Source organism: Neopelma chrysocephalum, unplaced genomic scaffold, assembly GCF_003984885.1.
Source record: "Neopelma chrysocephalum unplaced genomic scaffold, ASM398488v2 Primary Assembly neopelma1_69, whole genome shotgun sequence".
Lineage (NCBI taxonomy): Eukaryota > Metazoa > Chordata > Aves > Passeriformes > Pipridae > Neopelma > Neopelma chrysocephalum.
Genome location: NW_020897729.1, coordinates 3,634,592 through 3,657,344, shown reverse-complemented (window position 1 = coordinate 3,657,344; position 22,753 = coordinate 3,634,592). Strand labels below are relative to the sequence as shown.

The 22,753-nt window shown below is 43.0% G+C and overlaps 3 protein-coding genes and 3 non-coding genes across 7 annotated transcripts in view; 1 reads left to right on the top strand and 5 right to left on the bottom strand.

The window, feature by feature from the left end:
- The window catches only part of MCF2L2 (MCF.2 cell line derived transforming sequence-like 2), a 166,922-nt gene extending 165,489 nt beyond the window's left edge, over positions 1 to 1,433 (bottom strand). The window contains exon 1 of one of the 2 annotated variants that reach the window (XM_027685611.1): positions 1,363 to 1,433. The gene's annotated coding sequence lies outside the window, so the exon portion shown is untranslated. Of the gene's footprint in view, positions 1 to 1,151; positions 1,212 to 1,362 lie in introns of those variants that run through there. The other variant, XM_027685612.1, reaches the window with a different exon arrangement.
- Positions 1,434 to 1,516: 83 nt separating this feature from the next.
- On the top strand, positions 1,517 to 14,359 carry RFC4 (replication factor C subunit 4). Its single transcript, XM_027685684.1, has 10 exons — positions 1,517 to 1,769; positions 2,313 to 2,391; positions 6,672 to 6,751; positions 7,831 to 7,950; positions 8,782 to 8,925; positions 9,203 to 9,323; positions 9,779 to 9,904; positions 11,506 to 11,586; positions 13,315 to 13,431; positions 14,151 to 14,359. The coding sequence occupies exons 1-10, from the start codon at positions 1,645 to 1,647 to the stop codon at positions 14,244 to 14,246; spliced, it is 1,089 nt and encodes a 362-aa protein (XP_027541485.1). The 5' UTR covers positions 1,517 to 1,644; the 3' UTR covers positions 14,247 to 14,359.
- Positions 14,360 to 15,240: 881 nt separating this feature from the next.
- Positions 15,241 to 22,254, bottom strand: EIF4A2 (eukaryotic translation initiation factor 4A2). Its single transcript, XM_027685681.1, has 11 exons — positions 22,133 to 22,254; positions 21,259 to 21,304; positions 21,034 to 21,166; positions 20,639 to 20,778; positions 19,332 to 19,500; positions 19,058 to 19,167; positions 18,796 to 18,939; positions 18,253 to 18,390; positions 17,875 to 17,964; positions 17,554 to 17,633; positions 15,241 to 16,053 (listed from the first exon to the last, which is right to left on the bottom strand). Exons 1-11 carry the CDS (start codon positions 22,159 to 22,161, stop codon positions 15,909 to 15,911), a joined length of 1,224 nt encoding a protein of 407 aa, XP_027541482.1. The 5' UTR covers positions 22,162 to 22,254; the 3' UTR covers positions 15,241 to 15,908.
- Positions 18,042 to 18,169, bottom strand: LOC113968945. The gene has a single exon (XR_003534690.1). It is a non-coding gene; the product is annotated as a small nucleolar RNA SNORA63 (small nucleolar RNA).
- LOC113968942 lies at positions 18,569 to 18,749 on the bottom strand. The gene has a single exon (XR_003534687.1). It is a non-coding gene; the product is annotated as a small nucleolar RNA SNORA81 (small nucleolar RNA).
- Positions 20,857 to 20,927, bottom strand: LOC113968944. Its single transcript, XR_003534689.1, has one exon. It is a non-coding gene; the product is annotated as a small nucleolar RNA SNORD2 (small nucleolar RNA).
- Positions 22,255 to 22,753: the final 499 nt, after the last annotated feature.

Below are 22,753 nucleotides of genomic sequence, written 5' to 3'. Positions count from 1 at the left end.
TTATTCTTTTCTGCAGTTTTAAACTTTTGTCAAGGTAATGAAACAAAGAGTTGTGTTATGAAGTTAAGTTAATGTAGCAGACAGGAAGTTCCACTGCTGAACTGAACTTGATGCTCATAGAAAGTTGACAAAATGCTCAAATGTCAGGTACATTTGAAGTGGCCCCACTAAGGAGAGTGGATTGAATGCAGACCACCAATAAGAACTATGCTTCAAAAAAGACAACAAAGCTTTAAAGAGTTTCACAAAGAAACCGATTTCAGAAATCAGTTGTTACCATGACTTGGAAGTACCAAATATAATCACAGTGGGAAAAAAGATCATTGCATTTTCTTCTAAAACAAGACAACTTCAGTAATTATATGTGTGGGCATTTCTTGCTAAGGCTACAATCTGGATTTCATCCTTCGTGGCAGAATGCCGGATGAGAGGAAACAGCTTATTTAAAATTGCCCAGAGAAGGATTACAGATTTGTCCCACTGACTGATGTATTTTCAGCCTAAATTTTTTCCCACATCTCCTTTTCCAAAGGCTGCTCATCTGTTGCCATAGAGACCATTTCCAATCTCTTTTTCCTTTCCACAGGCTCTATTCTAGAGGATCACTACTGCAGCTTCCCAGGCTACTCTGTCTGTGCCTCGTGCCCAGGAGTAGGGAAAATAGTAAAGCAGAACATCTGCAGCCACATAATACACAGCTGCTGGTAGCAGAAATACTTCCATTTTTTATCCACAGAGCTGGTGTGTGGAGCCTGGTGGAGGATAAGCTGCAGCCACCCAGCACATGGAAACGTGGGCGTGCACCACGACTGCCACATCTACCAGGACGCCTTTTCATCATTTAAAGGCATCTGTCACATCAATCACACTTCTCAATTTTTTTCCCCCTGGCTTTACTGTAGTGGAGTTTATTAGAGGTAACGGGAAAGCACAAAGGATTCACTTTCGCTTCAGTTCAGCGCCAATAACCCCCGAGCCTGCACACCCGGGGGAGCCGCGCTCACGGCGGCTGCGGGGGACGGGGCAGGGCTGAGCAACGACGCCCGTACAGCCGCAAATGTATGACCCAGGACAGGCCCGTGAAGGCCTCGGGCTCCCCTGGGCTTCATTTCACTTCACTTGGTGGCACCCTCAGAGCCCGCAAGACGCACCTCGGCCGCCATGGGCCGGCAGAGGCCGCTGCCTCAGGACCTCCCACCGGAGAGAGAAGCCCCTCTTCCGCTTGCTGTCGTACGGCGCTTGTTCTTTTGAGGGGGGTTGTATTATTTTTTAGGGATTGTTTTTGGTTTTTTGATGGAGGTTTTTCGTTCTTTTTTTCACGTTGGGGCCGCGCCATTTATGAGGGGACTGCGCGCGCCCTCCCTGAGGCACCGCCCGCCTCGCGCCCTCGGCGCGCGCATTGTCTCCGCCCCTCCCTTCGGCTGTCGGAGTGACGTCATCGCCCCACCCCCCCCACGGCGGCACCGCGCGCTCTCATTGGCCCTTGCGAGCGGAAGCGGCCCCGCCCCCGAACGGCGGCGGGTTGGCGGGAAAGGCCCGAGGAGCCTGGGGGTTCCGGCTGGGGGGGGTCTGTGAAGGGAGCTCCGGCCGGGTCTGACACGGCACAGCCGGGCACAGAACAGCACAGCGGCCACCGCCGCAGCCATGCAGGCGTTCCTGAAAGGCCCGTCCTCCATCAGCACCAAGCCCGTGGCTGCCAAGGAAAAGGGCGCGGCGGGGAGCAGCGGGGAGAGCAAGAGGACCAAACCCATCCCCTGGGTGGAGAAATAGTAAGGGATGCTCTGAGGTCGCTGGCCGTGAAGGAGGGGTTGGCTCGGGAGGGGTGTGGAGAGGCAGTGGATGCATAGCAAGGGGAGTCGCAGCTGTAGGTGTCCACACCAGGGAGAACAGCTTAACTTGCCCTGTTCTGGATGAAACCCAGCACTGTGAGCAGCAGCTTTGTGGATGCTGCTGGGCAGAAAATGCTTCTTGTCAAGCGATGCAGTTTCATCCCTGTGGTTCCATGCGTAAGTGCATGAAATGCTTTGGTTTTTTGTGGAGCCTTTACCACAAAGTGGTAAAATATTGCAATTCTGCTTCTAAAAACAGCTCTGACAGGTGTTTACAACAGAAGAAGACAATCAGCTTCCTGAGGAATTAGATCACTTCGGTAATGTGGACCAGAGATGTTAGATTTTCTGTTATGGTTTTGACCTCAACTACAAAATCCACTGTAATTCTTCAGTACCTGATGTAATGTTGTTTTTCTCAATTTCAGCTTGTTTCTGAAGCTTTGTTAGGTAATAAATTGTACTTAATGTCTTTCTATTTAGTCGCCCCAAAAATGTGGATGAAGTCGCCTTCCAGGATGAAGTTGTTGCTGTGCTGAAGAAGTCCCTGGAAGGTGCTGATGTGAGTGTAATGGTAACATCTACCTAATCAGCAAGTTTAGACAGACACTTGAGCCAGTGGTAATGAAAATTCCTCTTTTCCAACTCAGCAATGATCATTTTTGCAGTGGCACTTTACGAACAAGCTGAGTGACTTCCTCACTAAATGTTGTGGTATGTGTGTAAAGCTTGTGGTATTTCCAGCCCTCCAAACACTGTAAAGGTGTCAGCTCCATGATACAGTTTGGAATTTTTCTGGAAAAGCTCAAATGGTAAACTTCCTGTTGGTAGCTTCAAATCTGAAAAGACCTTTGTTGTCTCCTCACTACTATTCCACAAATATTTTTGATATTCATGTTTAAGAGAAGAGGGGAAAGAATGACTGGATTGCCAGTCATTCCTAAACAGTTCTAGTGACCTATCAGTGCTTCTGTGAAACTGCTAAACACTAAAACTGTTTGCTAATGAGGGAAATTTAATTTATAAGTGCCAGATCTACTACTTGGATAGTGATCCCCAAACTGTTTGGGTTAAAGTTTCAAAGTAAGTCTCTTTGGCTCTAAAAAGCTAAGTCTAACAGTTACTCTGACTTCACTGCAGTGTTTTCTTCTGTGACTTAAGAGTATAAAGAAGATGAGCAGAGCATTTTCAGTTGCATTTGTTTACAGTTGCACTTGCTTTTGGATAAAAATTTAGTAAATGTTTCGTATGTATGATGGTTATTTCTTCCAAACCAGCTGATGAGGAGGTGCAAGGAATGAAGGGAGAAATAAAGTAGGTAGCCAAGAGATAGCCATGTGGGTTTTTTTCAAATCTGAACAATTTTTTCCTTTGTATGACCTGAGACCTTTTTTTCCTCCATGCTTCACCTGGAATTGTCATTCTTGTGCTTCAAAAGCTGGTTCTGTTTTCGTGATCTGATAGTGCCACCTGAGATGGTTGGTAGGGATGTTCTGAAAATGCCATTTGTGATATGGCTGTCTGCTCACCCAGACCCAAATGAAGCAATTTGGACCCTTCAGAGTTTTATTCAAGAAGCTGTTCACTCACAGTGTGCTCTGATGCTCAATGTGCGCAGGGAGTCTGTGGTACTTGAAACTTTTAACAATTTTCTCTGCAGTTTTTATTTTGACTAGTGTGAGTCTGTTTCCCTCTGAAAATCTAATTAGAACTTGCAAAAGCAAAAGTACCTTGTTTGTTTGAGCGTGGGGAGCCACAATCAAACTGGTATGACAGAACTGGAAGGATTTGTATTTCTTTCTTTAGTTCATGTCTCCAGTTTGCTTTGAGAATGCTGTTGTGATGTAACCTTGTCATGTAATGTTGTACCCACAGAAATCTGTGTTTCAACACTAATGCTGCTGTATTACAGTATTTGTAAAGTTGGGGTAATTAGGAAGGAACTGTTAACAGTGAAGGGAAAATGAGGTGCTGCCACCTCTTCTGTCTGGACATATAAGTTATGTAACATCACTTAGGTGATGTGTTGGGAAGTTCTATTTTGAGCAACAGTTATTTAAAACCTTCCAGCTTCTGGATCAGCTGTGTTTCTTGGATTCGGAGAACTAGTACACTTGAGTTGACTTTTGGCCTCCTGAGTTGAACAGACAAATCATAACTTCTGCTTGTGGTTAGAGGCTTTTTGTTTTGCCATAGCAACCCAAACTCAGCAAAGTATTTGAGAACAAAATCATGCAGGTACTTTATATTTGACGTTTTTTAAAATTTGGACATTTTTATTAGTTCTTTAAAGGACTCATTCTGTCAAAAAGGCAGAAGTGTAATTGAAACTCTGAGGTGGCTGGTACTTATTCAGAAGTTCTTACTGAATTTGGAGATCTGGGGAGATCAAAGAAACAGCTGTGACAACACTGTAGGTTTGTGTCATGTGCTTTATTTAAACCTTAATGTTGAGAATAGATAACTAGTCCTCTGTTGATTGGCCTGTATTTGTGGGCCTTGGTTTGGGAGCTTCTACATGCAGCAGGACTTGTAACTCCCTGTTATATCTCCATGTGTAAGAGCAAGCATCCATCCTGTTATAAACCGTGGAGACCAGAGCCCCAGTGGGTTTGAACTGGAGCAGTTGATTTCTGTCTGCCAGGACTGTTCATTTGTTTGTGTTTTTTGCAAAGAATCTGACAAGTGGCACGGTATTCCTTGGTTTTCATTTGCTTCATGATACCTCAGTGACTGAAAAAAGAGTGAAGTGTAGGATTATCATTGCAATTTGCATCTTCACTTGTGCTGAAACTTCTGGAAAAGCAGTTGGGGTTTGCACTCTATGCGGTGACTTTTCCATAAACAGGGTGATGCCTGCAGGTATCCTGCTTACTCCTGGCAAGCGTAGAAAAATGCATAACCAGATCAGGTTGCAGTTTGTTTAAAAATACTGCCACAGTTACATAAAGGATTAGGCTGTGCTTGGTGAAAAAGTAATGTAAATACTTCTGTGAGAAAAAGGCATAAATGAAGTTGAAACAGAAACAGTACTAAAGTAGAGGTGTAATGGAATTAAGGAACAGTTTCTTATTAAAACTTTTTACCTGCTAATGCTTGTTTTGAGAACTAGTAGTGTGTGAATTAGCATTGAGGCATGAAATTATGAATCTCCTTGAAAATATCTGCCCTTGCAGTGTCCTAACCTAAGGAGGTTGGTGAATTTTCAGCTGTCATTCAGTACATATTTCATCTCCCTGGAGCTGTCATAAAAGACTGAGGAGCACAACAATGTTGTGTGTATCTCAATTTGAAAAAATGTTAGTATGTGATGCAGTTTGCTTGTTAGTAATTAGGGAAACAAATAATGATTGATTGGCAGAAAAAGCAGGCAAAACTTGAAAATTATTTATTTCCTAGAAATTGATGGAAGACTGAAATTCTTCTCTCTGTACTTTTACAGTACGTACACAGTTGAATCTGTTCTCTGTGTCTTGTCTTAGTTGTTAGAATGGGTTGGTTGGTACTAAAATGATTGTCTCTATTTCATTTTTTGATTATGAATTGTGTACTTCTGCATTTTTCTCTGCTCTTTGGATGGTTTTGGTTTTGCTGTTCCCATTCTGTCAGCATTGCGTGCTATATTCAGCATAGAATTCTCTAATCTAATTTTAGTTGACTCTTTTTAAAAATAGAACATTTATTAAGGGCTGGAAATCAAGTGAGACTGAGAGGTTTGTCTTTTTGCTGTTGATCAGAGGGGACTTTTGGATTCTTGTTTTAAGAGTGTAGAACTGGAACATCTCCTACTGTTAAAGACAGCAGTTTTAAAGTGATAATTTATAAAAGGGATTAATTGAGATAGTATAGGAAGCTATCATTCCTATGCTAGTTAGAAAGCTTCTTGATTTCAGGCAAAATTCAGTCATGGCTTATACAAATTTGATTTATGGTAGCTCTCTGGCAGACAAAACAAAACCTTCTTTTATTCTAGCTGATGAATTTCAGGTATCTAGCAGATATTTAGTTATATTCTCAATTTGGGAGATTGTTTTGCTTCGTGCTGCTAAATGTCATTGTATAATTATTACTGCAGTCTTTGCTGTGCTGCTCTGATCTTCCTGTGTCAGCATATTTCCTTAATGCTGTCTTTTTTTTCATCCTGAGGTCATTAATTAAATTATTTTAAAGATCAATTAACCTAATCTCTTTAAGAAATGCCACTGGTCTCCTTTGAAAAACCCTTGGGTGGGTGTGAATTTGGCAGGGCTGTGCAGTGCAGTGAGTCACTGGGAGCGTCCCTGTGTCTGCATTGCCCTCCCTGAATCCATCACAGGCATTCCCGAGCTGCCCTGTGCTCACTGCAGTGGAGTTGGTGGCAGTGCAGAATTCCCAGCATGGCTTGACAAGGCAGTCTGGGGAGCTGAGAAAGCAAGGGATGGTTAACCTGTGACCAGTGCTGTCACAGTGCACTGCTAGTGTTATCCAGGCTGCTTGAAGGTCATCTTTGGATAAATTTGTATGTCACTGCAGTCATAACAGTAAATTCTGAAGGCCTTAGTGATCTCAGACATGTCCTGGAGTATATATATATATATATATATATATATATAAAAAAAAAGGGAATATTAGTTTTGCTGGAACATGTGATGGTGCCACCAAATAACAGCTTGTTCATGCTGCCTTATAAACAGCAACTGTTTGTCCTTCTTTAGAGACCTAGTAGTGAAAGACTTAGTATTGTTTACTGTAAGAAGTTGATAGTTTCTATTCTGTTAGATGCTCATATTTTCAGTAGGTTTTGCTGGTTTTTGTTTGTTCTGCTCATTTACTTTTCTTAAAAATGGTGCCTTGCTGTTTCAGCTTCCCAATCTGTTGTTCTATGGCCCACCTGGAACTGGAAAGACTTCCACTATTTTAGCAGCTGCTAGAGAACTGTTTGGGTAAGCTGGAATCAAGTTGCTTTGGTGTAATCGACTGTCACGTCTTCTAATCATGTGACACAGTGCCTCTGGTCATTGCCTGCTCTTTTGTAGTTTCCAGGACTTTTTCAGGAATATCTTCACGTTCTAATTCTGCTCCAACATGAGATTTCTTTCTCATTTGTCTTGCCACAAGCCATTGGTTTCTGTTACCAGTATAGACTTACAACACTTAACACTAACAGCCATGTAACCCTATAGCAAAGTATGGAAAAAAATATTACTTGCATATGCCTTACTGAACTTTGTAAAGGAATTCCAATTTTTATGATTTATTCAGTAAGTTGTTCTCCGAGTGCTTCATACAATGTCTGAATTGTGATCTCTTGTCTCTGCACCACTGAATTGTGTCTGGAGTCAGACTGAAATTCAGCATGTGTGCATTCATCAGCTCACTTGTAACACTTGGGAGTTTTTGAGTAGTGAATTCAGTGATCCATAAGCAAAAAATGGATGAGGAGGTGTTTGATGTTACGATCAAATCTAGTGCTGACTTCAGTACCTCCCCCCATCCCATTCATCACCTTTAATTTTTGAGTCATTTTTTGAGTCAAAAATTCACTTCTACTTCAGTAGTAGGAAGACAGCTCCTCTTTAATCAGAGTTGCTGCTGTGTAGTACTGCTGCTAAATACCACGTGTTATACTTTGTAGATAATTCATTTGGTAGTACTGCCAGTGACTGTATCTTGGCATTTTACTTTTTATTCCACATTGTTCTCAGAATATAAGTAAAAAGGCAGATAATATAGTGCTCTGAACTTATGAAGCCAACTTCCTACTTTATTTTTTCCTGGATAACTGATGTAATTTTATACTTCATTGTTTTCTGTAACCCGGGAGGAGATTCTAAAAATAGCTAATGGAAATTCATACCTAACATTTAATGATCTCAACTTCACTGTCTTTTAACAATGTTATTTAGTAATGCTGATAAAAATAATCCCTGCTATTCAAAGCAGCCAGAAGGGTTGTTGACATACTCTATAGTGTATCATTACGAGGGTTAGCAGCTGACATGTTGTAATAAAAATTTTGCAGGCCTGAATTATTCCGGCAAAGAGTCCTTGAGTTAAATGCTTCTGATGAGCGCGGAATACAAGTGATTCGGGAAAAAGTGAAGGCTTTTGCTCAGCTCACTGCATCTGGAAGCCGTTCAGAGTAAGTGCTGGATCAAACCCCTCTTGCTTTGGACAAAGCACGTGGTTGGTTTTTTTTCCAATATAAATGATGGGTCAGCACTGCCCAAAAGTTGGCAACACACAGTGCTTTGGCTGAGCTTTGGCTTCCTGGAATTTCATGCTGGGGGGTTTGAATACCCGGGAGGATCTTTTGCTGGTGCTGTTAGCGTTGGAGGCAGACAGGGAAAATCCTGTAAGGTCAAGACTTCTGGGTTTGGTCATACATTGTTGTCTTCGCAGATGTTTGACTACCATAGAAAAACCTCTTTGCATAAATCATGGTGGAAGTTACTTTCCTAGTGGAGGATCTCACACGAGATGGGTTTAATTTGTAAGATGCCAAAAGGATTCTGGTGTTAGGTGGTGAGAAACCCTGTGCAGGTCAAGCCGTGTGTATGGACTGCGGAAAGTAGCAGGAAGAAACTGCGTGCCAGGACTGTCTGGCAAAAAATGGTTTTGTGTACTGAAATCAGACTGTTGCAGTGTTCTTTGGAGTTCAGGGAATCAGGAAACCTGTAAAAAGATGAGCTACACTGGGTGTTGAAAGAAGAAAAAGCAAAAGTATGTGTTTTAGAGGACTTTTGCAGCATTCAAGTGTTGGTCTTTCCATGGGAACTCACCCCCCCCTTTATTACAAATATTAATCCTTTATCTAAAAATAGTAAAATGTGTTATGTTTATCAATTATACATTCTTAAGTAAAATATGATTTGCTATTTGCAGTGGGTTTTTTGTTTATGTTTTTTGTTTGTTTCTCCTTGATCTGTACATTGCGTGTCTCCTGCATAACAGGTTTCTTCTTACTTTTCAGTGGTAAAATGTGTCCTCCTTTTAAAATTGTAATCCTGGATGAAGCAGACTCAATGACTTCAGCAGCCCAGGCAGCCTTAAGACGCACCATGGAAAAAGAATCTAAAACAACACGTTTCTGTCTTATTTGTAACTATATCAGCAGGTACATGTGGGATTTTTGGCTTATTTGGACTTACTGCCTGTTCTGTAGTCTTTTTTTTTTTCCCCACTAAGAGATTGATATCTAGTTTTCATAGTTTTCAGTTAGTAGAGATGTAGCTGTATGAATGCAAGACTGAAACAATATTTAGGTTTCAACTTTTATTTTTTACAGTGTTGCAGTTTTAAGGTTATTTAAACCTTTTCCGCCTTGATAGCTTTGTTTGTATGAATCTGACCCACACATTGATTTTCCAAACACTTACATTCTTTTCTTTCAGAATAATTGAACCTTTAACATCTCGATGCTCCAAATTCCGCTTCAAGCCTTTGTCAGACAGTATCCAACAGCAGCGGCTGCTGGACGTTTCTGAGAAGGAACATGTGAAGATCAGCAATGAGGTAACTTCGTGGTTGCCATGTAGTTTTATTGCTTAATCCAGTGCATAATTGCATGGCAGTGAAAGAGGCCAAGTCAGCATACTTTTCCAGACTGCTCAACAGTATGAAATGCAATACATAAACTCATTTAGGTGTTATTCTCCTTCCGCAGACGAGATGAATTTTAAGAGTTGTCCTAAAACCGGAGAAGTGTCCACCAGAGAAGACTGAAGCTAAACTGTAGGGCTTTTTGTTCTCTGCCGAGTGCACTGGCATTAAACCATGCTGCATTCTGAAACTGCCAGCACACATTTGTGTTAGTAGAGAGGTTGCTTTGTGACTTGTGTATTGTGCCTGGCTCTGAAAATCTGCTTTAGGCACTACTTGATGTTTTAAAATAACCGTGTTAAAAAGGTGTACTGGATTTTAATTAACAGTGAGCATATAATTTAGTATTTTCTGACATTGTTTTTCAGGCAGTGTCATACCTTGTGAAAGTGTCAGAAGGGGATTTAAGAAAAGCAATTACTTTCCTTCAAAGTGCCACTCGCCTAATGGGTGGGAAGGAGATCACAGAGAAGATAGTCACTGAAATTGCTGGGGTAAGCTATGCTTTGCAGTTTCTCCTGTGATTACTTTGAAAAGCATTTTGTTACCCTTATCTATTGTTGGTTCAAGTTGGATTAAAAAATTGTTCGATACCCACTAGTATTGCAGTATGGTACCAATAGAGCATCCACCAGAATTTTAAAGACTGCCTGATTCTGTACACTTACTACATAGCAAGTTTCTTGCAACTTCTTCTGTAAGTCATGGTAAACTGTAAAATAGTCTTATAATTCAAACAAGTTGAAATATTCTGAAATAAATGCAAAATGTATTGCATTTTGTGGAACAGTAGATTAGAACATTTTTTGGTGCTTTTATGTATGTGTATATATATATAAGTATAGATCATTGAAAATATGGTTTGGAAGCACCACAGTGGAATGACTTTCAGTAGCAACTCCTTTACAACTTAAATGTTCACAGTGACAGTGTCTCTTCAAGGATCTGTGTAGATTCTGCTTTTTAACAAAACAGCAGTGATTTATTCTAGAATGACATGGATAATACTGACAGGGACAGGAGAAACCTGGGAGGAAATGCATTTAATAAAACATGTGTGAGGTGTTCCTATAGCAACAAAACACTTACCCCCTAAAGCAAGAAATGTGAGATTAGGAGTTGAGGAGCTGAAAAATAAATGGGCTTTAATGATGGATGCATTTCCCTTGAAGGTGCTGCCATCACAGGTAATTGTAAGGGCTGGGAGGTTTTCACTTTAATGGAACCAGAGGCAATTGCTTCTGTGCAGTGTTTTACAGAACAATTTTAAGCAATTTTCTCAGTGAAGTCATTGTTCAGTTTTGTGTATCTAGCAGTAAAACAGAGCTGATATCTGAATAGATATCAGATATCTGAAACCTGGCAGAAGTTGACTGTAATGACAGGAAAGAGAAGCATGAAATTCCATTATTGAATGAATCATGCTTGTTTAAACCAAAGGAACCCAACTTTACACCTTCATAAAAACATAAAGTTCTTGGTCATACATAACTTCTGTGACCCTGGAGTGACCTTAGTACAAAAGATTAATAAAGAAGCTTTGAAAACAAACTGTCCAGACACTCAACCGACAGGAATGACAGTGAATAGAAGGGAAAATGGGCAGCTCTTCCCTGCATAGAGCAAAATAATGGCATCTGTCAACCTTTTTTCTTCTGATTTATTGTCTGATCTTAGTGCATTGGGCTTTTTTTGGATGTCCCTGGTGTGTCTTTGGAAATAAAACTGATTTGCTGTGTTGTTTTAGTGTAGAATGGTGCAGAAAGCACTGACTGATCTAAATGTTGAAGTATGTCCTCCACTTAGTGTCCTGAATAAGCAGTTGTGTGTTGGATTCATGAAGGTGACTTTGACAGTTCACTGTTTTTACGGTTTTTGTTTTAATATCACCAATATAGGACAAATATTAAAGCCTAACTCTCACTTTCAAAATTTAGTGAGTCCATCATATACTTGCTTGAAGTGGTTGGGTGTGCAGAGGAATGAAATGCTGAAATGGCCTCTGCCATGAGCAGTTTGTATCTGTTACTGTAAGCATCAACATCAATTTTAAGTTTACAAAGCAGAAATTAAGAAATGTCCCTTCTTGTTACAGGTCATCCCTAAAGAGACAATTGATGAATTGCTATTGGGTTGTCAGAGTGGTTCCTTTGAGAAACTGGAAACACTGGCAAAGGTAAAGTGCTCTTAGTGCTCCGTCCTGAATATTTTCCTCAGTCACTGCCCTTTGAATCCTTTGTTGCTGGGCTGCAGCAGCAGAACATTGGCCTTAATCAGTTTGGATGCACATTTTGGGAAGTGTCTTTTACCAGTTAGAACTCCAGGCTTTCCCTTCTGAGGAAGAGCTGTCGAAGCTGCAAATAAACTTCCCTACCAGTGGGACTCTGGTTTTCTCCTGAGTTAAACTGGTGGCATGTGGAGCTGTTAGGCTGAATTAGGCAGAGTAGCGTTTCTGAGGGAGACACTTGGCTCAGGCCTTTAGAACTGTCTCTTCAGAGACTGGAGTAGTCCCTGGACTAGTCACCTTCTTCATTACTCAGAAGCTGTGTTAGATGAGAAGTATCTGAATAAAGCTGTAATAACTCTTCAGTTTTAAAATATTTCATGTTAATCTTATGGTGCACTAGTGATTAAGTTTGTAAGACAAACTGCAGTGACTTAAAATAGACCTTGCCGGAGAAAGCACAAGGTACTGTTTAATAGAGGTGGGTTTATTTTCTTTAATACAGAATTTTTCTGAATAATGGGAAATTCCTAATCTCGAGAGTTTAAAGCAGGTTCAGTCAGTCTTGAACTGGATTTTAACTCAAGGAGTTGTCCCCGACAGAGAGCCAGCCACAGTACCATTCCCCCTTCCAGTGAAATCTTCCATGGCTTTATGAAAAAAGTCACTATGATCAGCCTACTGCTTTTTGCTTGGCTGAACCTCACTGGATAGTCTTGGCAGGACCTTTGGGTTTGAGTCTGGATTTATTCTCCTGTAAACTTGAAGCAGATCTTAAAATTGTTGTGCAAAGGTTTGTGCAGATGTCCCTGTCTTACACTTTCACATTGACTTACATGGTGTCTGAAACTGTGTTGATCTCAAGAGGTGATGATCTGGATTATCCAAACCTTCAGGGCTGGCATAGTCTTTTATCAGGCCGTGATCTGATCTAATCTAATGGAGTGGTTTGTAACTGTTCTCCATTTGCCAGAGTAGTTGCTTCGTGGTGGGTGGCACAACTGGACACACAGTTCTGTAAAGCATGGGAGTGGATTTAGCTGTGCAGAAAAATAAGGTTGTACCAACTCTTTTTCTGTTTTCCTAAACTTCTTTCTTCCTAAATGGCTTCATTGACCACTGTTCTCAGTATTTGTTGGTTTTGTAACTGGGCACTACTGCTTTTTTTTAAAAAGCTATCTTTAGTTACCATGGTTTTTATTTTAGTAAAAGGGCCTTGGCCTTACAGATCTCTGTATGCCTGAGACTAGCAACAACCAGATGAAGAAAATAAATCAAAGTAGGTGGCACTTTAAAATAGGAAGGCTGTGAAGCTGCCACATGATGCTGTGGATGCCAGGCTTTCCTAATTTTAGAGTAAGATTGGACAGGTTCGGTGGAGGTTGTTAAATGTTTAAGATGTCTCACAAAATCCCCGAGACGTGAATTGTCAGAAGCTGGAAGAACATTTGGGCAAGATCACTGCTCTGTGCCTGCCTTGCTCGTGCAGCCTTTCCTGGCTGCTCACTCTGGGTCTCTGTCAGGCAGGATGCAGGGCAGGGCTGTCCCCAAGCTGCTGAACTGTCCTCCAAAATGTAGAAGTTCCATACTAAATTTCAGCACAGTCTTTCAGTTCAGACAGAATTTTTCAGATTGGGTTTCCAGTTGAATTACCTCCATTTTCCTCTCTCCCTGGCACAGAATCTCATCAATGAGGGGTTTGCTGTTGCTCAGCTTGTAAACCAGCTGCACGACACGGTGGTGGAGAGCGAAGATTTCAGTGACAAGCAGAAATCTGTCATAGTGGAGAAACTTGCGGTGAGTCTGTAGCTTCAGTTAAAAAACCCAAAGCATGTTAATCTTCACTGATTAATTTTTGTTTGTAGGGTCTCTCCCAAGAGGTACATGATCATTTTTTTTTTGAGTGTTTCTTGGTAGAACCTAAATTTTTATCCTGAGAAATTTCATGAGAAGGAATTGAACCCCAGTTAAGTGAATTATTGATCATATTATGTTGTTCTAGTGGGACTCAAGCAAGAGGTTTGTGGGTTTGGTTGTTTTTGATGTAAGGTGGGAGGAAAAATTAGGACAAAATTAATTAATCGCTTCAAAAAAATTAGGAGCTGCAAAATGCAATTTTTTGTTCTGATGTGTAAAATACGCCTTTAAAAAAAATAAAAAATTCATTAACTTGCTAAATTTTGACCTAGAAGAAGAGGCAGCAGTGGTGGAGGTTTGGCTAAATTCACTGCAGACAGGCAGGTGGTGTCGATGCCCTGCAGGGATGCTCCTGGCAGGTCGTTTCAGAGCCAATGGCGCATCCCTTTGTGTGTGGCCTCCCCAGGAAGATGGAGGCTGGAGAGCTTGTTGTTCCCACTTCAGTAGGAGGGGTGTGCAGTGTGTGACTGTTGGAGAAATCTGTGCCAATTCAGTAAACAGCTGCCAAACATCACCTTGGGGTTCTCCACTGTACCCCACAACACGGATGCCATGAGCACCATTTTCAGAGGGTTTTGTCTCCTCTGTTCTGTCTGCAGGAAGTGGACAAATGCCTGGCAGATGGTGCTGACGAATTTTTGCAGCTGATGAGTCTCTGTGCCCTTGTGATGCAGCAGCTCACACAGAACACCTGACTCCTCCAGCAGCCCTTTGTTCCAGGGGTGGCTGCGGCTCTGAGACCAGAGACCCATGAACTTTTGTACTGTTTTTGCAATAAAAGGACTGCTTCAGCAGTTGGAAAAGCTCATGTTGGAGTATTTGATTCATTTTTTTTACACTGGGTTAAAGAGCAGAGGGGTCAGTAATGCTTCTGTGTTGCACTTACACTTGGAAAGGTAAAGTCATCAAAAAATGTGCATAGACTGAACGCATAATCAGATGCAAGCAGAAAAAGGGAGTTATTCATTGCAGCCCCTGTTGGTTTTGAATGAATTGACTTAGCAAAATGATCACATCCCTATTGAACTTGGCTTCAGACTGAACTCAGCTCCTGAAGGAACAGATTCCATGCCACCTCTATCTTGTATCTGATGCTTTAATATTAAATGTTGCAAAAATAGTTTTCTAGTAAGCATGTTGCAACTTTTACTTCACTCAAGCAACATAAGAAAAAAATCTGAAGGGCAGGTCATGTTCAAAAGATGTTACTTAGGTTGCCTGAACATTACTCTGTTCTTACTCACAAACCCAGTTTCAAAGCTGTGACCTGGATGAACACAGCTCTGGTGGTCAAGCAGCTTTGGGACATTTCCTTTCAGAGGTGCTTTGAACACCTGGTTCCACCTTCCTGAATGCAGTTAAAAAAAGGAGCCCTTGTACAGGAATGCAGCTAAAATGCTGCAGTGCAGGGAGTTTTATCAACCAGCACCGATTATTAAGGGAGCCATTTTCTACACTGATGAAAGGGTATTTCAGTGTCAAGGACACTTGTCCAGCACCCCTGAGCTGTGTCACATAGGGACAGCCTCTGGCACGTGGAGCTCACCCAGTACTAGTCCAGAACACCCCTGCAATAATGACAAAGCTGCCTGCTGGGCCCTGTCACCCTCAGCTCCCACCCTGAGACAGCCCAGGCTGCTGGCACTCTTCTAAATGAGACCCCTCTACCCAAGAAGCAACTATTTACAATTTAAGTGAATATAGAAGTATTTTATTGAACATTCAAACTTCATTAAGACATGTGCAATATGGCAAATTTTACTGGGTTTAACCCTAACTAAGACAATAGTATGATTGCTTGCTTGCTGGGGCTTAGCAACAGGGTCCAAATCACACTTACCACTAATTAAATACTTTATTGAATAAATACATATGAAACAAAAATGCATTTTAATGCTCTTATAAAAGTTTAGAGATTTTGAAAGGCCTTTCCAATTTAATCTGAGGTGTAAGTACATACAATAAAGGAAGGTAGGCTAGTTTAACATAATTGGCTGACTTTATACAGCACTTATATCTTTTAGTCCATAAGTAAATTATTAAATGATAAAGAACATCTAATACAACCACTTCTATGGAACTAGGAAATAAATTTCTAATAAAGAAAAAATTTACAGACCCCATGACTTTCCACCCAACCCCAACAGTCTAACCCTAAAGTGGACAAAGCCAATGGCTTTCCCCACAAGAGCTCACGACACAAAGTCGCTTCTCTTATCAAAAATCTGTATTTCTGATCCGTAATGAGCATTGAGACAAGATTCAATATATCCCCAAAGAAAGAAGCACAATGCGCGTTGTGAATCGCCTATTCAGCAACAGCGAGCACTGGATTCACAACCACCTCATCCCGGGGACTAAATGAGATCAGCCACATTCATCGGCATCTCCTCCACTGTAGTATTGTAGAAAGTCTCAATGTCTCGCAGGATCCGCTTGTCCTCTTCAGTGACAAAATTGATAGCCACACCTTTTCTGCCAAACCGGCCACCCCGACCAATTCTGCATCAAAAGAAAGCACATTTACATTCAAGTTAACCACTCCAACCTGCTTTACATGTTTGCAAGATCCACTCACAAACTGCTGCTCTTATCTGCCACTGGCCACCCTAGGCTGCCTTTACAGGACCAGCTGCCAGCAAAATCACCTCTGGTCAGGAAAAACCAGCAGCTGCTGCCAGCAGCATAGCAGAAGGTCCATCCCATAATGGCAGCAGGGCAGACAAAGTTACTCTTTGGCTGTAAAGTAAGATCTTTATTTAATGGTTGGTGCTGCGGTCTGAGGTCCTGGGTCCTCAGTCTCCCTCCCCTCTGTTCAACTGCACAGCCACCCCTCATGCATCCAATCCCAAGCACAGGGCACACAGAAGACAGGCTGTTGTTGAACAATCAGACTGTTACTAAATCCAATTACATCCAGTAACATATAGAACAGCACACTGAACTTCAGAAATTTAGTTCAACCTGTTTCCAGTGGGAAAACTTAGGATTTGTTTTTTTTTTAAAAAGCGAAATTTAAGTCCAACATTTTTGTGTAAGCCCACATCGGTCACTAACACATCAGTGAGTACTGTTTAGTTACACCCACCATCATCAGCTCTACCTTCCTACAGACTGCACAGTAGAGCACCTTGCCAGCGAGAGCTTAACACACAGAAATGGCTCACAAAACTTAGGGGATAATCATGACAAAAGAAATAAATAAATACCAACTCGCTCTTTATTCAAACTGTGCCGCTTACGAATCCACGTCCTAAATTACGTCAACGTCGTTTCTGAGCACCATCTTGTGTCATCAACTGCTGCTATCGACTCCTGTATTTTTTTACATCAAGTAACAAAGCACAGTTTACTTAATTTAGGGACAGTCACTAGAAGCAGTTAACTAAACCTAGGGGAACAAACTGCTACCAGAAGACACACCACAGAGGAAAGAATCCCACTGAGGAGCCACCAAGAGCAAACATGGCACACACAACATGAACACAGCTGGACCTCCTCAAGTGAAGGCAGCCCTATACAACTCGCTTGCTAGGAGTAGCAAGGTCTGTCTGGTCCCTGAGCAGCAACGAACTCAAGACCAGCCAGGACCCCAAATTAAGCTGATGCTGCTGTCAATGATGTGCCAGTAATGGCTTTGCCATTGCTCATCGCAGCCTACGTGACAAAAGGCAGTTCAGTAGCTGGCATTTTCCCCACATCTTTAAGAATGATCAGCCATTACCAAACCTCTTAAACATCTAAGTTTTCCCACTGCTTTGTTTTATTGTCCAAAGTCCTGCTCCTCCCTTGTTTCAGAACCACAGCTGTGCAAATGCAGGGCTTTTCTAAAGCCCATCCACAACTGGCTTTATTCCCTGCTGGCTTTTGAGCAGTTACTGTATGCATGGATGAGTAACACCTCCTGGTTTTGGCAAGGACTACAGGGAAGAACAGGTGAGGGTCTGTGCCTTTGCTGTGACATTCAGCAGAGCACACAAACTGGTGGGCAGAGCCACTGACCTGTGAATGTAGTTCTCACGATTGGTCGGCAGGTCATAATTGATAACCAGAGACACTTGCTGCACATCAATGCCACGAGCCTGGAAAGCAACACAGAGAAATGAATGCAAGTCACAGGCTTCTTAAAAATTTATCTATCCTGTTTTTTTTGTCAGCCACATTGTTAGTTATGAACTACAACTGTGCAGTCCATAGTGGAGTCGTGCTCTTTGCTCTTCCAAAAGGCTCCCAACAGTTCAGGCTACAAGAGCCATCACTGACTTATGAAGCTTTTGGCACCAGGTTATAACAGGAACGTGTTCAGTGTAAGGTAACACTCACCAGCAAGTCAGTGGTGATCAGGACACGGCTTGACCCTGATCTAAACTCTCTCATGATAACATCTCGTTCCTTCTGGTCCATGTCACCATGCTGGAGAATTTAAAAAACAGTTGCAGTTAGTATAGTTCCAATGCTCCAGACTGGAACATCCTTTAAGAAACAGCCACATGTGTGAAACCCAGCGTCCCTACCTGCCGTGGGAACGAAGCAGGTAGGGATAGAAAGGAAGCACTTTACTTTAAGCAGGGGGAACGATAATACAGCACTGCACAGCTATATTATAACTTTCCTGCTTCTCATTCTAATACCCCTCATTACCATTTCTTTCCCAGTACATACAGGACATTTCAGAAGTGATGGGGAAGTATCAATTCCTACCAGAGCTGAGACTGTGAAGTCCCTGGCATGCATTTTCTCTGTAAGCCAGTCTACTTTTCTCCTTGTATTCAGGAAAATAACAGCCTGTGTAATGGTCAGTGTCTCATACAGATCACAGAGAGTATCCAGCTTCCATTCCTGAAAAGAAACAAGGAAGATAAGGAAATGCATCATGCCATGGACAGCTCATACATTAAGAGCCCCAAACAAGGAATAAAACTCTAATACAACAATTAATGAAGCATCCTCTCACACACAGTATATTTAGTATTATCTGGAAAGTTGGAACAAAGACACTAAGTCAAATTTTTGCATCAATTGTTGCACCAAATCTTAAGACACAGGACACTGGACATTAAGAAAGAGGTCCACCCTAGTCTTTTCGATCCAGTGCTGAATTTTTCTTCTTCTTGCATGTACTCTACTAGCATTATTGCAGAAACCAAAGCTCAGCCTTGATTCCTGCAATTTTAGTACAGTGCTTTTAACAAGAAGGTAAGAGATTAAAGTTGTCCTGTCAGAGCAAGTACAACTGATACCAACCTCTCTCTCAACATTAATGTAGAACTGCTTGATACCCTCCAGAGTCAGTTCTTCCTTCTTTACTAAGATACGGATGGGATCTCTCATGAACTTTTTGGTCACTTCCAACACATCCATTGGCATTGTAGCTGACAGCAGCACAACCTGGAACACATTACTCTGTGTTAGCACGTACCCAGAACACCAATGTGTACAATTCAGTTCTCAGCCACACTGTAATAAAATCTGCATCCATTAATTTAACCATGTAAAAGCTTTTTACCTGGATGTTTGTGCTAAGTTTTTGAAAGATCTCATAAATTTGATCCTTAAATCCACGGCTCAACATTTCATCAGCTTCATCCAGAACAAACATTTTGATCCATTTAGGCGCTATTGGAAAAAAACAAAGTAGCATCTCATGAAGTTTCAGAAACACACCAAGTCCTTTCTGAATATCATTCTCCTTTAGTACTACACTTTCCAGCAAAAGCTCTTACTGGGTATGAGATTTATACTGGAAATTTATTTAAGAGCATGACTGAATTCATACTTACAAAGGTAGCGCCTGTTCAACATGTCGAACACGCGCCCTGGAGTTCCGACCACAATATGTGGAGCCTCAGCCTGCAGTTTCTGCATTTCATTGCGCACATTTGTGCCACCAATACAAGCATGGCATGTTGCTCCCATGTAGTCTCCAAGGGCCAGGATTACCTTCTGAATCTAAAATAGAACCTTCCATTAGTAGTTCCTGGTACAATAAAGATTAAGGTCCATCATCACTGGCATTTATGGACTTTGGAAACCAGGACAGCAAAGACTACACAGCTCTTAGAAGAGACTTGCTAAAAGGACTTTGCCTAACTGCACATTATTAAAGTTGTTCACTATTAACCTTGAGTCAGAGGGGCACTTTAAGTTACATTTTTGTCCTTACTAGATGAACTTGCTGGAAGAGTGACTACCATGAATCAATTACTAAGCTGAAGGCAAGGCCTCCCAAAGTGAGCTCAAGCTCTCAGCTGCTCAGGCCTGCATTAAGCACTTGAACAATTCTGTGAGCTGTTTGCAAGTGCACCGCAGTATGCCAGGCTTCAAAACAACCCTCACCTCACCAATGGCTTCAGAGTAGAACAAAGGCTTAACCTTCTGATCAGAGGCTCTTGTTCCACTGACTTTTTAGATTCTTTTCTGTCTGATTTAGTTATGTTTAGCTTTACCTTGAAGAACTGTCACTGCAGCACTGGCATTTTAGTATATTCTACTTGAAAATGATGTTTTCCATTTCAAGTTGGGTTTAACATTTCAAGACCCCACATAACAAATACTCTCACCCTAAAAATTTAAGTATCCTATAAGTTTTGTGAAGAGATGTTCACTTAGCTTAACAGAATACCAAGCCTTGAAGGTTAAGCAGACATGCAATTACATTGTCAAGAGAACATACAAAGACATGAAAAATCTAAGTGACCACATGTGCACTTGCAGTTTTCATGTTGCACAACTGCTCTCAGGTTCAAATAGCTTCCAAAGAAAGTAAATTCTGTTTCCACTCAGAACACTGTGCTTTTAAGCTGGTTTTCTGCTAGAGATGCTGCCACATCTTAACCACATCCAGCACAGAAGGTGGCTCCTGCACCTTTGCCCCAGCACACCCTCCATGGGCATCAACTCAGCTTTTCAAGCAGGCAGAGAACTTGTGGGACAGAAGGCAGTTTGTATCCCCCATTACTTCACACAAAAAGGGTTCTGAATGGATATTAATTACAGCCCCTTGAGAAGTCTGTTGTCTCACAGTTGTGAAACCTGAAACCTATGCAACACACAAGCATTTATTTTTTTTAAACTACGCTATCAATACCTGTTGAGCCAGTTCTCTGGTAGGGGCCAGTACTAGTGCCTGGGACTCCTTGAGATCAATCTCCAACTGCTGCAGGATGGAAATAGCAAATGTGGCTGTCTTGCCAGTACCTGACTGAGCTTGAGCAATCACATCATACCCTAAAAAAAGTAGGATACACATTTACTGCTCCCAGAGGTCATTCATGGTTTTTAGTTTTATTTCATTCCCTTTGAATCAAGTGATCAGTACTATAAAGTTCTCTCCATTTCAGGTCAGTCCCGAAAGATGGTGTACCATCATATCACTTTTTAAGATTGAAGATAAGTATCACTATACACTAATAAAGCAATGTATGCATTTTACAATGCTTTCCTAAATATTCCATGTTGATAATAAATGAATTGCCTACATACCTTTGATGCATGGAATGATAGCTCTCTGCTGAATAGCTGAAGGCTTCTCAAAACCATAAGCATAAATGCCCCTTAGAAGGGATTCTTTTAAATTCATATCATCAAAATTGTCAACAATCTCATTCCAATTGCTCTGTAATGGAAAAAAAAAAAAAGGCAAAATATTAAACACAATACCCATCTCCACCAGCGACTAAATTCTCAGATCGGTTCACAGGTGCTCACCTCGATGACACCATCGGGCTCCATTCCCTCTGGGCCGCCATGGTCTCTGCCAATGAACAGAACACGCTGTTAGTACAGGAGCAACCAGCACCCGGGAGCGCGCCGGCACCTCGGCTGCCAGCGCCGCGGGACCCGTGACGGATCATTCCAGCAGGTGCTCTGGGATTTTGCCAACGGGCGAACTCCTACCCCCCTCCCCCCACCCCGGCTCGGGCGTTCCCAGCTCCCGGGGCCGGGTCCCGACGCGGCGGGGAATGGCGCGCGCTCCCGCGGAGGAAGGGGGGTGAAGGGGCGGGCGCGCTCCCGGCGCCGCTGCGGATCCCCCCGCCCCGCCCCGCCGGGGAACTCTCGCGAGAGCTCCACCCCTGGGATTGCGCAAACCGGGCGCTGCGGGCGGACGGCGCCGGGCGATGGCCCGGGGGGGCCCCCCCAAAACACAATGATCTTGCCCCCAGCGCGGCCCTACAACCCGGGGAGAACCAACGGCGCGAGGAGAGGAACAGAACGTCAAGGAAAAATAATCCTCGTGGAGGCGTTAAAACATTTCAGCCACGACTCAGTTGTCTACGGTTTAAATTAAAAAAAAAAATCTGTATTCAGGCGCAAGGGGATGGCTAAAAAAAAAATGCCAGTAAGGAAAAGCGAGCCCTGAGAAATAGAGCTAACCCGCCGCTGAGTCGCGAGCCAAGGGAAGCGCCGGGACAGAAACGTCTAGAACGGGAGGGGCCGGGGCGCAGGGCTGAGCGACCGCAGCGCCGGCCTCCCCTCAGCGCACCCCAGCGCCCACATCCACCCCCCTTCGCCTCTACCCGGCCGCCTCCGCACAACCCACGGAGCCCCTGAAAGAGGAAAGGGCCTGGGCCCCCCGCCATACCTGCTATAATCCGCGGAGCCCCCTGACATGTTCCGATCACCAGCTCTGTCCTCAACTGAAAAGGCAAGCGCTCCGCGGCGCCCGCCTTATATACCCGCCCCGCCGTCGGACTCGTTGCGCTTCGCTCTGCGCATGGATATACACAGCATGCCACTGGCGAAAAAGCACGAATCCCCCCGGAATTAGCCCCGTTTTCCAAGGGATTCCCGTCACACGACCGTTTGGGTTACTCCGAAGGTCGTACCTGAGCCGCTTGGGGCCAATAGGTCACGGGGAGCATGGGACTTCTTTTTCTCTCGGAGCGCGGAAGGATATTGCACCATTGAGTGCGTGACGACGCCTCACTCCTTCCTCCCTCCCTGCCCCCCCACCGCGTGCACGGGGTTTCCCGGCCCGGCCCTGCTGCAGCGCGGGGCGGGAAGGGGAAATGGTGGCCGGGCCTGGCCGGGTGAGGGGCACCGACCGGCCCTGCGGCAGCGGCTGGGCCGGCACAGCGGCGCCTTTTCCTGGCCATATTTCCCCCGCCGCGTCTGTTTTTTTTTAGCCCCAGAGTAAGGGGATGACAGAGGAGTGAAAAGAGCATGTCCTAGGACGGGGCCGCGCTCCAGGGGCGCGGGTTCG

What these genes read in the sequence shown, in the direction of transcription:
- RFC4 (XM_027685684.1), top strand. Translation starts at nt 1,645, where the DNA reads ATGCAGGCGTTCCTGAAAGGCCCGTCCTCCATCAGCACCAAGCCCGTG. An exon ending in ATGTGAAGATCAGCAATGAG is followed by an intron (nt 9,324 to 9,778) that starts GTAACTTCGTGG and finishes ATTGTTTTTCAG; the next exon opens with GCAGTGTCATACCTTGTGAA. An exon ending in TCATAGTGGAGAAACTTGCG is followed by an intron (nt 13,432 to 14,150) that starts GTGAGTCTGTAG and finishes TTCTGTCTGCAG; the next exon opens with GAAGTGGACAAATGCCTGGC.
- EIF4A2 (XM_027685681.1), bottom strand. Translation starts at nt 22,161, where the DNA reads ATGTCAGGGGGCTCCGCGGATTATAGCAG. An exon ending in TATCATTCCATGCATCAAAG is followed by an intron (nt 20,779 to 21,033) that starts GTATGTAGGCAA and finishes TACTTTTTTTAG; the next exon opens with GGTATGATGTGATTGCTCAA. An exon ending in ACATTAATGTTGAGAGAGAG is followed by an intron (nt 18,391 to 18,795) that starts GTTGGTATCAGT and finishes GTTTCTTTTCAG; the next exon opens with GAATGGAAGCTGGATACTCT.